This window comes from Fundulus heteroclitus, chromosome 6 (assembly GCF_011125445.2).
Source record: "Fundulus heteroclitus isolate FHET01 chromosome 6, MU-UCD_Fhet_4.1, whole genome shotgun sequence".
In the NCBI taxonomy this organism is placed as follows: Eukaryota; Metazoa; Chordata; class Actinopteri; order Cyprinodontiformes; family Fundulidae; genus Fundulus; species Fundulus heteroclitus.
In genome coordinates, this window is record NC_046366.1 from 1,715,854 (window position 1) to 1,731,686 (window position 15,833).

Genomic DNA, 15,833 nt, shown 5'->3' on the forward strand with positions numbered 1-15,833 from the left:
CTTTTTAGATATTTTTTATTTTATTTCAAGCTCACCAGTAACAGAACACACTTTAAGGAAAAAAAAAAAAGCCTGTCCTGAAGTTGAGCGTCTCACCATGTGCAGGCCGGACATCCCGTCTTCAGACCACTGCCTCCATTTCAACTACTGCTATTCACTCGCTGCATCTTTTCTTTAATTAGAAACACAAGAAATGTGCCTCATCAGTTACTCATGAATATTTACATTTCCTTTGACTGAGGCGCTACTTTCAAGGCACAATGAAAGCAGGTGCTTCGTTTATTATATTTCAGTTCATACAATTGTTTAAAAGTAGAATGAAAGCTTAAATGCAGCCAGCAGCACTGTTTACTCAGGCAATGAATATTTTCCATTAAGGATATTTTTGAATAAAAAGCCAAAGTCTTCACGGGTCAGAATCAAATCCTTGCTACGGTTTAAAAAAATAAATCAAACAGATTAAAGACATCTAAAGAAAATTGACAAAAATGTGCATTTAATAAAGCACTGCAAAAACAAAGGCAGGCAAGTAGCACATTTGACAACTCAGACTTGAAATAAATTCAGCTTAATTCAGTTTATTTATATAGACAGATCCAATTTATATACAGAAGCAAATAATCCAATCTAGCCAAATAGACAGGTTCTAATTGTGTTTCATTCCAAATAAATCGTAGTTGTAATAAAATGCAAATAACTATTATTAAGAGGTAATAACTGTCATTCGGTAAATAATTCAAAGGTTATGTGTTGAGGAAGCCAACCTGATTGTAATAGGTCCTAACCAATCATTGTTAGCTCTGTTGAATATTATGCATAACAGTATGACTTGATTCACAAGATTTTCATGCTTACTTCTCTTTAAATGAATATGTGCATTTCCAGCAGGTCAAGAGAGCCCAGATCAACTATTGGTACAAATTATCCACAGACCTGACAAAGTGCTATCAAAAACTATGAAAAACTATCAAAAACTATCATCCCTCTTTGGGCACATCAACATTGTTTCTCTTTTTTGCAACAGTTATTTTGGCTTGGTTAAAACAAAATGACAGATGTTTGCAGATTAAAACAATCACAAAAAGTGACCGGAATGGCATGTTTAGCAGTGAAGTGAAACTCGTGTGCTTAACCACGGCACTTCTGTGCAACATCTGCCTGTCAGAGGAGGAGAACAGGGCAAACAAGAGAAGAGGACATAAAATTGAAGGCCAGAGGAAGATCCACGGTGTTTTCTGTTGGCAGTGATAGCAGCAGCGAACGGGGATCTGAATGGCTGCAGAGGCCCTCATCTGCATTTCCTTTCTTAGCTGGCTTGTATGTGGAAGTAATGCCCAACGGTCGCTGACTTGAGGAGCTCAGCTGCTCTTGACTTAGGAGAAAAGGCTGGGAGCTGAGTTTCTACGCACTGTCAGGGGTTGATAGTTGAAGAGTTTTGCCCTGGGGGAGCCACAGAACCTGGAACAAGGTCAAACTATTTCACAATTCTGCACACAAAGCAGGAAATGACAACACTCGGGACAAAATCCGGCAGATTTGTTCTTCTCTTCTCCGACAACTAGTTTTAACAAGTGAGGAAGAAAGTTACAGAAAAAAACATGATGTCTAAATGTATGTTAAAACTTAAAGCATGCTCTTGACATTATATATGAAAGCATATATAATGTTCAATGTACCAATGCTGTTCCTGCATCAGAAGTTGGAACGCCCACAAAGCTTTTCGGGTGGCATTTGATTAGGAAATTTTTGTTTTGAAATAGTTTGATAGCAAATGTTTCCAGCTTAGATTGTTTTTTATGTCCAACCACATTTTATGGCAGGTGCCTTTTCTGATGCAACTGGGATCTGAACCCGGATCCCCTCACATCCAAGAGCACTACACCACAGAGGGACTCGTCCTGCTACATCGTATGGTGTAAAGAAAAGCTACATCACATTGCTTGTGGAAAATCAATGTGTTCACAAATTTGACTTTGTAAAGTGCTTTGAGATGACATGTATTGTGAATTAGCGCTATATAAATAAAATTGAATTGAATTGAAAAAGGAGGCAACGTTTATTAATGTTGGGAGTTGTTAGAATCTCAATAGTAAATAGACACTGGAACAATTAACATGGCACAACAACAAAAGAGTAATAAAAAACCTGGACCAGGACAGAAATCACAGAAACTCTGGTGTTGGTCTGCTTCAACATAACAAGACTTACCTCAGCAGGATCTTCCCAGCCACAATAAATACTTACATGGTACCATTTGAACACTTGTTTTTTTTTATGGGTCAGCATTAATGTTACTGTTCTAGATCTGGAAGTTATGGCACCTCTTTTCTTTCTAAGCAGTTTGAATTTGTGCCATATAAACAAACCGAGTTGAATCGCAGAGTGTTGTCATGAAAGCCTGGAGATGTGAAAGAGGAAAGCAACCATCCGGGTCCCTCATCTGTTTGACACATCAGTTGTCCTTTAATGAATGCCAGCCTAAAGAAAGGATATCCTGCAGCAGGGGCCAGGACTTTTGCCGTCCTGCTCAAAATCATCAAGTCGAAACTGCTTCCAGGCCCAATGAATTCTGAATCTTAAAAAATTTTAAGCAATCAAATTCCATTTTGATCATGTCTGTATTTTTACCTTCTCAACCATATAAAGATCCAAAGTATGACAAAGGGTGTCACATTTTTACCTTTTTTAGAAAGAGTTCTGTACATTTCGAACACTTTGGTGCTGTTGGTTTCTATCCTCTCGGTCCAATTTTTTTTTTTAGCAACAACAATAGAACATGGGTCATGTTTTTATTCAGAAATGCTTGCTGTTTTTAGCCAAGTTTAATCAATGGCCTACGTCTGGAATTGAATATACGCTGCCGGATGTTTTAAAAATAAAATTAAAAGCATGGTTATGAAAAGACAAATCACTCATGTTGTATCTAATATTTCCCATTTAAAGAACCCTAATTTGTCAATAGAAATCTCACCCTAAAATGTAGACGGCCCACACACTGCCATTTAGACACCTCTGATGTAGGGCACATCAGGCACTTCTCAGTTAATTGAAATAGGCTTGTTTGTCCGACTAAAAGTGCCGTTCAAAATAACAACCTTTAAGCAGGTAGTAAACATACATTTCATGAAGCCCACTTTTCTGTATTAATATGTTTTGTTACGGGTCTGATTTAAGATTATAATCTGAAATGTTGCATTTTTCTTTGCTGTAAACAGAAAAATCTTTATAACTAACAGAAATAAAGGCTTTAAAACAGTCTTTGTCTAATTAATCTGTATAATGTGTTTCACTTTAGTGAATTCAGTTACTAAAATAAATTAACAGCTCAGTTATATTAAGCTGTATTGTGATGTACCTGTATGTCTTTATTTTCTTTTTTGTTGTTGCACAGTTCTCAACAGATTCAATGGTTTTCAAACCAGAACATCCCCTGCCGCCGAGTGTTCTATTTCAGTTTAATTGGCATTAATTTCACAAAAAAATCCAATTTCTAAATTTGCAGAAAGCATTTATTATTTTAGTGTCACATTTTGTACTATGCTTTGGAAAACAGTATGAAAAAAAATACTTTTTGTTATATAAATATAACAAAAAAAACACCTTTCTAACCTCACATAAGCTTTTAAGAGTCTTTTGTGGTGTTTATCATCGACTAAAGAACAGATGGTAATGAGGTTTTGTTAACTACCGCTCAAAAGTTCATTCTGGGTCTATTGACTTGTATCTAGGGCTTTATTTAGTATGGTTAAATCAAGCACATTTGTCTTGTTTTCTGTGAATCGTAACATTTCAGCCACATTTCTTTCATCCCTTGTTAAATACGAGCAAAACAATAAATAAAAACACAGCTCTGTCTTATTTATCCAAAGTTCAGACATCCTCTTGTCATAAACTTCACCTCTTGAACAGGCAGAGGAAAAGGGCAGACGAACAGAGAAAAGAAAAGTACATATCACAAAGTACTGATGTCTCCTGTGTCTCAGTCAAACAAAAGATTGCCCATCCAGTCCCCCTTCCCCCCACTGAGAGATTTGCCCATAGTTCTCTAAACGCTTCCTAGTCAAACTTGGAATATGGAATGAAGAGGACAGGGGCTTTGTGGCGGAAATATAATTACAGCCACTAAAAACTGGTGATGGTGAAGAAAGGGGGATGACATCAGACCAATTTCACACTTAGGCCTTCGATGGCCAGGCCAAGCCCGGACCTCGCTGCACTACACTGATCAAAGCCTGATGCAGATGGCTAAGAGGCCGCAACCCCCGCACCCCCACCCCACCCACCAAAATAGGAGATTTAGCTATGCTAATCTCCAGGACAAATATATTTTTAATCTTGTTAGAAAACAATTTAATGCTGAACTTCAGTGACCAAACCTATGAGAAAACAGTGCAGATTTAACAATACGTGACTCTTTTTGGTGTAATACATTGTTTCAAAGCTTATTCTCAGGGTCAGAATAAAAATAGTTCAATTGTAAAGTAGCCATCTTTCTGCAGTTCTAACAGTGCTCTATCAGGAGTTTAGTGCATCTGGGATATGTGCCATGGCGTCCTCCTGTTTGCTGTGATGAGGGACTCTTAAAATAATATTCAGACCCAGATGAATGTATACAACATTTCTCAGAAACAGAGCTACCAACATTAAAAAGATCATCCAGAAGATCCACAGCTGTGGTACTTAGTGTGTTCTGCAACACAGAAAAACAGAATGGACACTAGCTGTGCTTCAGAACTTCATACATCTCAAAAAATTAGTTCTTAAAGAAAACATCTCTGTTTTCTGCAAAGAGTGTTACTGGAGGACAAGTGAAAGGGTTTTGGACAGAGTTTAAGAAAAATATTGGAAAGTCAGGCTTGGTGATCATATTTAATAAACCCCGACCAGCTTTAAACCACATCTAGATATCCATGGATGCTGTTTCTTTTTTAGCTGTTTAACTTCTTTTCTTAATCGTGATCAGGTCTGTGTTGTCTGTTGACCCAAGAGCAGCCAGCCCTAAGAACCAAGGTCAGAATGCAGACTCAGAAAAACCAGGACTCCAAACAAAACCACAGACAGCAGGAAGAGAGGCCCAGTGGAAATCAAAAGACACCTGGTGGTCTCTTCAGGATTTGGCAGTGTAACCGTTTCTGTGTACCAAAACACTTTTTTATTTTTGCATTTTCATTTGCTTCTGTGTGTGTAAGTGTGTGTGTGCAAGAGAGAGAGAGAGAGAGAGAGAGATAGAGAGAGAGAGAGAGAGAGAGAGAGAGAGAGAGAGAGAGAGAGAGAGAGAGAGAGAGAGAGAGAGAGAGAGATCCCATTTAGATTCAGATCCATTTCCATATGGTCCAATTCAATCCAGATGATACCATACAGTCAGATTCAGCAGATCCTCTAAGGCCAATAGGTAAATATATATCTACAGAAGCCTAGCCAGCTCCATTGAGTCATTAACTTTGTAGAAAATCTTCCTCCTATGCAAGTATCTGGCAACAGACCAGGACCTGGACATTTGGGTGTCCTCAGCAGAATATTTTGGGCCCTACTTTACCATAAATAGACAATTAAATATATTAAAAACCAAATGCTGTATGCAATTCTATATGTTATGCATTACATTTGACCTTTATGACCATGGTGTATGATAGTTGACTGCTAACTGAGCACCCACTGAAAATGCTGCACGAGTGGATGTGGGAAATAGGGCACAGAATGGGTTGTAGCGCACTTTGAGTAGTCTGCTTGGTTAGAAAGGAGATTTACAAGTCTAGTCCATATACCATTTGTTGGTCTAAATAGTGCTTTGTGTTAAATGGTAATGGTAAATGCTAATCAAATTTGACCACTACGCTCCAAACCCATTACGTTTTGCATAAAATATTTAGTGGCCATCTCATAAAATAAAAAGGAATCCAATAACTATTATGGTAGGTTTTATTATTAATTCTCATAAATTATAACAAGTGACAGGCCAGGTAAGAAAAAAAAAACAAAACAAAAATGCTAAGAAACAATCCTTAAAACTAAACTCTAAACTGTTCTAACTAGTACCAAATAGGACACACAAGTTCAACAAGTTCTTGTTGAACTTGTTGAACACAAGTTCAACAAGATGAACAAGGTAAAAACTGCACAAATGAATTTTCTCCAAAGAAATAAAAATAAAGTCAGAAAGTAAACAAAATTGTTCTTCTAATCTTAACATAATAGACATTTACAAAAAATGAAAGAAATGCAAAGAGCAATAAATAAAACCCTTGAGAGAAATAGTCTAAATAAAAAGTTTAAATATCGATATATTAAAATTTAAATTTTTTTTTTTACAGTTCTAAATAAATACAATAAAAACATTACTGCAGCAAAATTACTTCCCATTTAAAATTTTTGCTACTTTTAACAGAAATCATCAGCAAATTGTGGGTCTCCTGGCTTTTTTGGAAGCAACATCAGCTATAATGTCGCCATGTGAAATGTAGCTTCCAAACACATGGTTGATAGTGACAATGGTCACTCAGCCCATAAATACATTTTGCTGTGTACCTGGAGTCTCTAGTAATGCAGAAAATGTAATGTAGTCTGTCCCGGAGCAGCGTAGATATCTATATTCTCTTTGGGTCATAGTTTTCAAGTCGTTCATGTTTCTACTGTGTTTTTTTTTTTAACCATTATGGCTCAGTATTTGCTACAGAGCTGCTAAACACGGTCATGGTCTTCCAGTTTACGAGTCTGGTGAATCTGGCATTTTTATTCCTCAGAGCGAGTTTGTGGTCTAAGCTGCCGGATGCCGAATCTACAAGTGGATGAGTCATCAGTTGTTCATTACCGTCCTCCAACGTACTACAAAAATGGCCCAACGGGATGGAGTGGAACGCTCGACAATGGTGGTCCTCAATTCCGGTCCTCAAGGGCAGGTCTTGTAACTTTTATTCATGATTTGGCTTCAACACACCTGAGTCAAAAAATCAGGTCATTAGCAAGACTCTGGAAAAAATTGGCTGCAGACAGAGGAAGTAATTCAGCTATTTGATTCAGTTGTGTTGGACCAGGGACACATCTACAGGGTTCCCACACCTTGGTGAACATCAAATTCAAGGACCTTTCAAGGACTTTCCAGGACCAATTTCCTCAAATTCAAGGACCACACGTGGCGGCATTTACCTACTGTGACCGCTGAATAGGTTATCATATTTTAATACAATGCAAATTCAATAAAAGACTAAACGGCATAGAAGTTGTTGGGTCAGAAGCAATGCAAGAAAGTGGACTTTATTTATAGCCTACATTGATATTGATCATATTCATAGCCTACATTTATATCCACAGTACATGGCTATGCCATACTACATTACATATAAGATGTACATTAGCCTACCGTTTAATGGAATTTTATGGAAAAAAGTGCAGCATTGAGATGTTCAGAATTATATCAATTTGTTTCACTTACTTTCATCTTTGATTAAGCTAGTTTTTTGACTTCTGTTTAAAGTACCACGGTTGCCAGAAAGCTGCTCACAGATATATTTGAATCATTCTCAGGCTTTTGTTACCTTTGTTAAAGACACAATTTCAGTGCATTTTACTAACCCTCCTCCTTTACCCGGGTTTGAGACCAGCAAAATTAACCATAAAGAGACACTATGGCGGAGTTACAAACTTTTTCTTTTCAACTTTTTTTTTTACATTTTCTTTTTTCTCTTGTGGTCCACTAAGAAGCCTACAAATCACGTTAAACATGAACATGTGGCTGTGTGAATCAAATGCCGTTATTTATTTAACATAAAATATTTCAAATTCAGTTATTTATGATCAAACTGCGCCATCAATCCCGGCGCATGCGCGCTTCATTTGCAGTCTGGACGCTGAGGGTTAACATGCTGTGGCTCTGACTGCAGCGCTGAGAGGGACTCCTGCGGTAGCAGGAGAACGGGGTTGGGACGGGGGAGGCGCCCCACGGCATCACCTGCCGCTGGAGGACAAGAGTATGAACAATACGTGCTTTCACGTAAGAGTCTCCAAAAGTCGCTAGATTTGTCGCTAGTCGCTTTTTTGAAAAAGAGTCGCTGGAGGGGTCTGAAAAGTCGCTAAATATAGCGACAAAGTCGCTGAGTTGGCAACACTGCGTAAATGTAACCTATTGGACGCACGTAGGCCTAAACCGTAGGCTACCAACTAACGAAGAAGAGCGAACGTACTTTTGCAAATTAAAAGTCTGCGGAATCAACACAATTTTAAAAGATTGTGTGGTAGTAAAATAATGACACGAGTCGTCATTCGTATGAACTATCAACCCCACAAAAACAATTCAAGGACTTTTAAGGACAAGGTGTTTTTTTTTTTTGGCTGTTTTCAAGAACTTTCAAGGGCCTTGAATCTATTTTTTCAGATTCACAAACTTTCAAGGATTTCTAGGACCCATGGGAACCCTGCATCTAATAACTACACAACACCGGGCCTTGAGGACTGGAATTGAGGACCATTGCTCTACAACCCTGCGATGGACTGGCAACCTGTCCAAGGTGTACCCCGCCTCTTGCCCATTGACAACTGGAGATGGGCACCAGCATCCCTCGCGACCTCAATAGGGATAAGCGTGTTGGAAAATGGATGGATGGATGCTCTACAACCTGGAAGGGGGAGAGTGTAAAGTGCCTCTTTTTGATTTAAAGAGACAGCACCAAAACGAGTTGCTCCCAGAGGCATCTCAGAACAGGGCAGAGATAAAAACAGGGACCATGGGGGAAAATTTATGAGGAATTCAAACCAAAGCATTGCAGTTCCACTTTATGTAGACCACAACTGAATCAAGTATTTCTTCCGTGTTGTCTCATGAAAAATATATAATTTATAAAAATCCAAGGTGTACTTACTTTTCTGAGGCACAGTATGATGGCATCTTCTTTTGAATAGCTACAGTCTATTGTTTAAAAGAGAAAACTGACAGAAATCCCTTTTTTAAAAGGAATATATCAAACGGATGTTTGTTTAAATCTTGTAAAAATGTCAGAGTGAGTACTCTTTGTTTTTCTAAAGATCCACTGTGCAGCTTGCAGGAATCATGGTTGCAAGCTTTATGAAAATAAATAGGTGAAGATATCATGGATATATTCTCATCCACCACAGTCTCTTCATTAAAAACACTTCTGTTGTAACAGAGTTATGGAGCAATTCAAAGATCGGTTTCAAGAGAAACAACAACCCAAAGCTAAGAGATTGGACCAACAGTTTTTGCTATGGCGACAGCAGTAGTAAGCCAGTCCATCAAAATGAACAAAGGAATTTCTGAACAAAATGTTTTCTTGCTAAAATGATGCGATATTTAACGAGAATCTTTACTTTTGTCCCCTTAGTTCAACCCATCTAGTGATGTCTATGGATCTCGTTATCTGTTTGAACACCCTACAATTAGCTGTAGCAAGATGGTTTTGTTTATTGTTGTCAGAGACAAACAAGAAAGAAAGCATTTGACATTTCTTTCCAAGCAAAAATACCTTTTGATTCCTTAGGATAGAAGAAGAGAGAAAACCAACTGACAAAACTACTGCTACCAAAGTCTCACCTGTAAAACGCAGACTGGTTATGCGACAGTTGGCAGGTGAAATGAGCTGGCAAGAGTAACACAGCAGGTGCTAACCGGAGCAGAAATTAGGTTCAACTAAATACTGCCAGCACTTTAGCTTTTTAAATCACGGTTTTTAAGTTAATTCACCACTGGGAAGACTTACAGTTTGACTGAGTTTGTCTCAGACGACTTTGTATTTCCTGCGATGAGGACTAGTGTATTAAGTATCCTATCTACTACCTCTCAGAGAACCTTCCTCTGGACTCTAGAACCTAATCTTTGCTAAAATGTTTTTCACCAACAAGTCTAATATGATGTACTTTATTACTGCGCACAAACTTTGCTGTGGCATTTTAACGCATCGACTAACCAATAACCAACATGCCGCTTCCAGCCCAGGTAACGTTTTGTCAGTGTGTGCACAGCTTTTACAACCACAAGACTGTGTGAGACACAACATCTAATTAATAACAACCCAACCATTGAGAATCTTTGCCGCACAATTTGAGCTTTTCTGTTGTGTTTTTGAACATTTGGAAGCTAAAAGAAATATCAAGATTTTAAATATGAAAGCCAAATCTACACTTGCATCGCAACACAATTGTGCCATTATACAGACAAACACCGATGTACTGAAAAGAAATGAATAGGCACATTTTTTGTGTTTTTTAATATCTTTAAAATGTCTCTGAAGGCGGGTTTCCATTATGGGTTCCTGATCGTCTTTTTTTCTGGATCTTAATTTCTCAATACATTTTAACTACCAAGGCTGATTTTGTGAACATTTTAATATTCCATTCACTGAGAAGCTGAGCAGTGTATGTTGATACTGGTCCCTGAATCCAAGCAGGTCCTTCTCCACTGCTGTCTGGGTACAAATCTGTTCAACAGAACAGTCCAGAATGAGAATAAATCAGTGAAATAAAACTAATCCTGGAACCATTCATACAATGAGAAATGTTTAGCGCCTTCCCATCTATAGTTCTGGGTCCATCAAAAAAGGCATACCTCTCTAGCAGGACTGTTAACAGGGTAGATTTCTAATCGATTTTGTTACCCTTGGTTACACCAATGGAAATGCAAGAAAAGGAAATAACATCCCCCAAAAAACTACCCTGGCTCCTGAAAAGGTCCCTACAGTGTAAGCAATAAAAAATACTTTTTATCTATACTAGTAATCTGGTGATTTGAACATGTCGTGCAGCTATGTAAAGACACCAACTGTTGAAGTCTGAATTCTACAAACCAGCCAATATTTGATGTTGATGTGTGTGAGTGTGTGTGTGTGTGTGTGTGTAGATCTGACTAAAAGAGGACAAAGGTTGACATTATCCTTCAGTGACATCACTGATCAACGTGTGCAAGGAGAGACAAAACATAGTTTTTCAAAATCCAATCTTTTATTTGTTTTCAAAAGTTAGTTGTTAAAATGATCAGGCTTTCAGACTGATCTCGGAAAAAACTGGTCCCACCAAGGTCAAGGAAAATATCAACCACTACAGCTCGTCGTTTGGCTGACTGTTCTCTTCACAGTAATCTGCACAAAAAGAAGAAAAAAGAGAAGTGTATGTTCAGCTAAATGATGGAGAAATACAAAAAAATATGGCTTTCCATTAGATCAATTTGGACAGGATGCAATATTTGATGAGATGTAAAAAGATTTTTAAAATTCAAGGAACAAGACAACACACAGAAACTGGCTTTATTAAAAAGAGTCAAGATTTTACATATTGTAAATACGACCATTAATTTAAAAGACATCCACACATCCAATTTTTTTTGCTTACTCTGTAAAGTTTTCACTGTGGAGATTGTGTGTAGTACAGGGTGATGTGCTGTTAGCTTTCTGAAACAAGTTTTGCAAGCAGGCCTAAATACACAATTAGTTGCCTTGTCAGTAGATTAAGCTACATTATCTGAGAATCCACTTGAACCCATTAATACCACAAAAAAACAACAGTGTTTGTCAAAAAGGTTATCAGATAAGGAAAGAGACGAGGATTAACATTGGCGTCGTGTTTCCAAGGTGGAGAGCATTTTGAGAGCATAAGTGGCTTCAGTTTGACTCCGAGCTAGCTCTTCCCCTCCAGAATGGTGAGTAACAGGATTAAGTCAAATGTTTGTTTTTGTTGGTGTTACAGTATTGTTAGACTTGTGTTACTATATTGATTCAATTCAATTTAATGCTACAATTGCGGCAAGTGGGTTAGTTGTTGGAGTTTGACCAGCAATGGGCCATGCCTTACTGTTTTGTGAGTCAAGTAGAGGTGTGGCTCACCAAATTTCTTGTTTTGATCTATAGACAGAGCTCAACACTCTATCTAGTGGTGTAATTTAGCTTATGTCTCCTTTAACCCTTTAAGCCAAGAGGGTTTTAGGAGCAATTTTGACCTGAAATTACATATCTGATAGAAATCAAGTACAGCTCAAAAGTTATAAAATTTAAATATAAATATTAGTATTTGTGGGACACTAAGGCATTAACGAATATTTTGCAAGGGGAACAATTATTGCAAATGTCACTATATCTGATTTGTACGTGATTAAACCAAGGAAAAATCCAATTTTCTGAGCTTCGCCTAAATATTTTTCAAAATAAACACTGCGAAACTACATGAATTAAGGGGAATGCATTAGACTGGTTTAAATCTCATCTGTCAAACAGATTCCAGTTTGTTCATGTTAATAATAAATCTTCAAACTCTAGGGTCACTTGTGGAGTACCACAGGGTTCAGTCCTTGGGCCACTTCTCTTTACTGTATATATGCTTCCCATTGCTGAATCATGAATAGAATTTAAAATTCTTCTTGTAACGTATAAAGCCCTTAATAATCAAGCTCCATCATATATCAGAGCTCTGATTACCCCTTATGTTCCTAACAGAGCACTTCGCTCTCAGACTGCAGGTCTGCTGGTGGTTCCTAGAGTCTCTAAAAGTAGAATGGGAGGCAGATCCTTTAGCTATCAGGCTCCTCTCCTGTGGAACCAACTCCCAGTTTTGGTCCGTGAGGCAGACACCCTGTCTACTTTTAAGACTAATCTTAAAACTTTCCTTTTTGACAAAGCTTATAGTTAGAGTAGCTCATGTTACCCTGAGCTATCTCTATAGTTATGCTGCTATAGGCTTAGGCTACTGGAGGACATCAGGGCCTATTTTTCTCACTCTACTGAGTTCTACTGTTCTCCAGTTTTGCCTTGCTTGTCGTCATTTCAGCTTTTAACTTTTTCTTCTCTCTCTTTTTTCTTCATAGTAGGTACACCTGGTCTGGCGTTCTGTTAGCTGTGACATCATCCAGGGAAGACAGATCACCTGCTATTACCATCTAATGTAGAACAGATTACTAGATCAATGTGTGCTTCTGTGCTTTTTTGTCTCTCTTGTTGTGTCTCTGCTCTGTCTTCTGTAACCCCCAGTCGGTCGAGGCAGATGACTGTGCATACTGAGCCTGGTTCTGGTTCTGATGGAGGTTTTTTCTTCCCGTTAATGAGGTGTTTTTTTCCCACTGTCGCTTCATGCTTGCTCAGTATGAGGGATTGCTGCAAAGCCATGTACAATGCAGACGACTCTCTACGCTGTGGCGTAGAGTGTGGCTCTACGCTTCTTCAGGAGGAGTGCCTTGAGATGGCATGTTTCATGAATTGGCGCTATATAAATAAAATTCAATTGAATTGAATTTTCTAAACATTTAAGCCTCCTCTTTAGAGGTATTTAGGAAAGAAATAAATGTGACAAGTTCTAATCTACTTTTAAAGCGTGATAAATAGGTGAGATTGGGCCAGGTGGGTTTAAAAAGTTAAAGGAGCAAGAAGTGATATTTCACCACTAGATGGTGCTTGAGTCTGTAGACCAAAACAACATGTATGACAAGCCGGGCCTCTCTCTACCTTCATTATAGCTGACACCCGTCCCCTCCTTTCCCTTGTCATGCGTGGCCTCCAATGCACATATTTGTAAATGATAAAAACACAGCAAAACAGCATCACCTTTCAGAGGAAAATTTCTAGTGGAGAAGTTAGTAACTTTATAATGCTGTTAGCAAGAGAAGATTTTTATCTGCTGGGGGTGCTCTCTGCCATGTTGCTCCAATGCTGCGCTGCGCTGCTCTGATAGTGGTATTTTAAGGCAGGGAGGGGCTAAACCCTGAGTGGCAGTTGTTTACATGCACATATATGCACGCGCAGCCTGCCCGGCTATGTAAACAAGAGACTGGAGAACAGCAGAGAGATGCGGTGTGATGTCATACCATAGTCCATCTGAAATATTAGCGTTAGTTCTTCACATCACTATTTTTTAGTTCTATCTAAAACAATAAAATTTCACTTATTGCTCCTTTAAATAAATTACACCCAACAGCCTTCCAAAAGTAAAACCTTAAAGTTGCAAACAAGTGTTTTGTGAAACTGCAAAGATACGGTTAAAGATTTATCGGCACTCAAGAAAAACATGACCACACCATTATCCCATCTCCACCTAATTTCACATTTGACTCAAGGCCGTGAGACAAGAGCAGTTCTCCAGTCAGAGAGGCAGGATTCATCTTACCAGAGACCACATCTCCACTGCTCTAGAGTCCAGTGGGGATGTGCTGTACAGCACTGCAACCAAAGTCTTTTGAATTCTGCTTAATGAGATAAGGTTTGGATGTAGCTGCTTGGACTTCCCGTAAAGCTCTGAATCTGAAACCAGCATGACATCTGGAGCTCCTGGGGGATGTTGTGCAATCACCATGTGGGATACATCAGACTGAGTTGAAAGCTACGTGACACATGAGACTTTTACATGCACTTAGGGATTGCCCCTCACAGCAGGGGGGCTCACTGTATATAGACTTGCTTCCCTGTTTAATCGCCCTCTTTTGGCCCCATGCCCTAGCAGCGTTAGGGAGAACACCCATCTCCCTCTGCAGAGCGGAGGATCCAACGAGAACCGCCACATACTGCAGGCTGGATTGAAGCTAAGTCTGTAGCCTATCTTCTGCGTAATCAGACACCAGAGTAAATAATCCATCTATGCCAAAACCAGCAATGAGATTTTACTCAGCTGTTGCAGGAAAGCTGTGAAACCACACCGGGCAAGGCTATGCGGAGGTGCCTAACACTGGAAAGGCCATGCAGAGAGCCCATGCTACGACCCCCTTCGCAGGCCAAGCGCACCCCTTCCTTGGAGCTGTGTACAGCTCGCCAGCCAGGTCTGGCTTCCCAAACGACGTCTGTTTTCCCTTTTTGAGCTAGCCACCTGCTCGCTACTGAGATAACCAGCTTTGCCTTGTAGTAATTCACTGCAACCAGACGTCCCGTAGCCACAACCAGAGTCAACGGGAGAGGTTTGGCAGAGAAATAAACAGGGAAAGTTTAGAATGGTTTACTTAATGTTTCACTGTTTTCAAAGCTTGGCCACGCTAACACGATAGCTTCCGCTAGCAGCTTAGAAACTATGCTTTGCTGATGTGGTTCCAGTGTGTTTTTAAGGCTTTGAAAAACTTCATTTCCAGAAGGGTTTTATACGCTGATGGGATATTAATGTTTCTGTTGTCACATCAAGCCATTGATTGCTACAGTGCCCCTAGCTTCCTGGAGGAATAATTGAATTAATAAAAGTGTCTTAAAAGGTACTGAATATCACTGAGCAAATCATTCAAAATTGTATTTTCTCAAATAATGTTTTGTTTAACTCAGTATTTGCATTATGAATGGGTTGAAACACAAATCAAATGTTGTTCTAAATTAATTAAGCTAATTTGATCTTATTCTTTAAGAGGGAGTTTAGATTTCTAACTTGGACCTGCAGTGAACCAGGATTCACTGAATCATTCTGAAGTATACATAGTTCCTTAACTAAACTACTAAGCAAAAACAAGATAAAAAGAAGCTAAGTTTCACTAGCCTGTTAGTGAGGATTTGTTGATTGAAACATTGTGTTAATTCAGATAAAAGGCAATCTATAGTGGTGTTTTCTGGATGTTCACTTTATTTCTCTTAATAAATTCTTGAACTTGAAGAGATGTTGTCACACATTTATTCCATATGTGTGTAGAGGTTGATGTTGAAAGGGTGATTCAAACACGGGCATTCTTTTAACTATTGTCCTGATATCAGTTGTTTGGACTGATATTCACCGGACAACACCTAACAGACAGAGTTATTTCTTAAACACTGAATAACTTAAAGCAGTGCATAATAGCACATAAATCGACTACCCACATCAGCATTCACCAATCCTGCTATGCAGCCTGCCTCCTTGTTGAGTTGGTGTTCCCAATCAATTTGCTTTCAAATATGAAACTCACA

The 15,833-nt window shown here is 38.8% G+C and overlaps 1 protein-coding gene across 1 annotated transcript in view; it reads right to left on the reverse strand.

Annotated features, from left to right (window-relative positions):
• Nucleotides 1–10,924: 10,924 nt before the first annotated feature.
• cnpy1 (canopy FGF signaling regulator 1) overlaps nt 10,925–15,833 on the reverse strand; it is a 30,837-nt gene continuing 25,928 nt past the window's right edge. Inside the window, exon 6 of the mRNA XM_021309089.2 lies at nt 10,925–11,081. Coding sequence (XP_021164764.2) covers nt 11,041–11,081 — 41 coding nt within the window. The 3' untranslated portion in view covers nt 10,925–11,040. The remainder of the gene's footprint in view (nt 11,082–15,833) is intronic.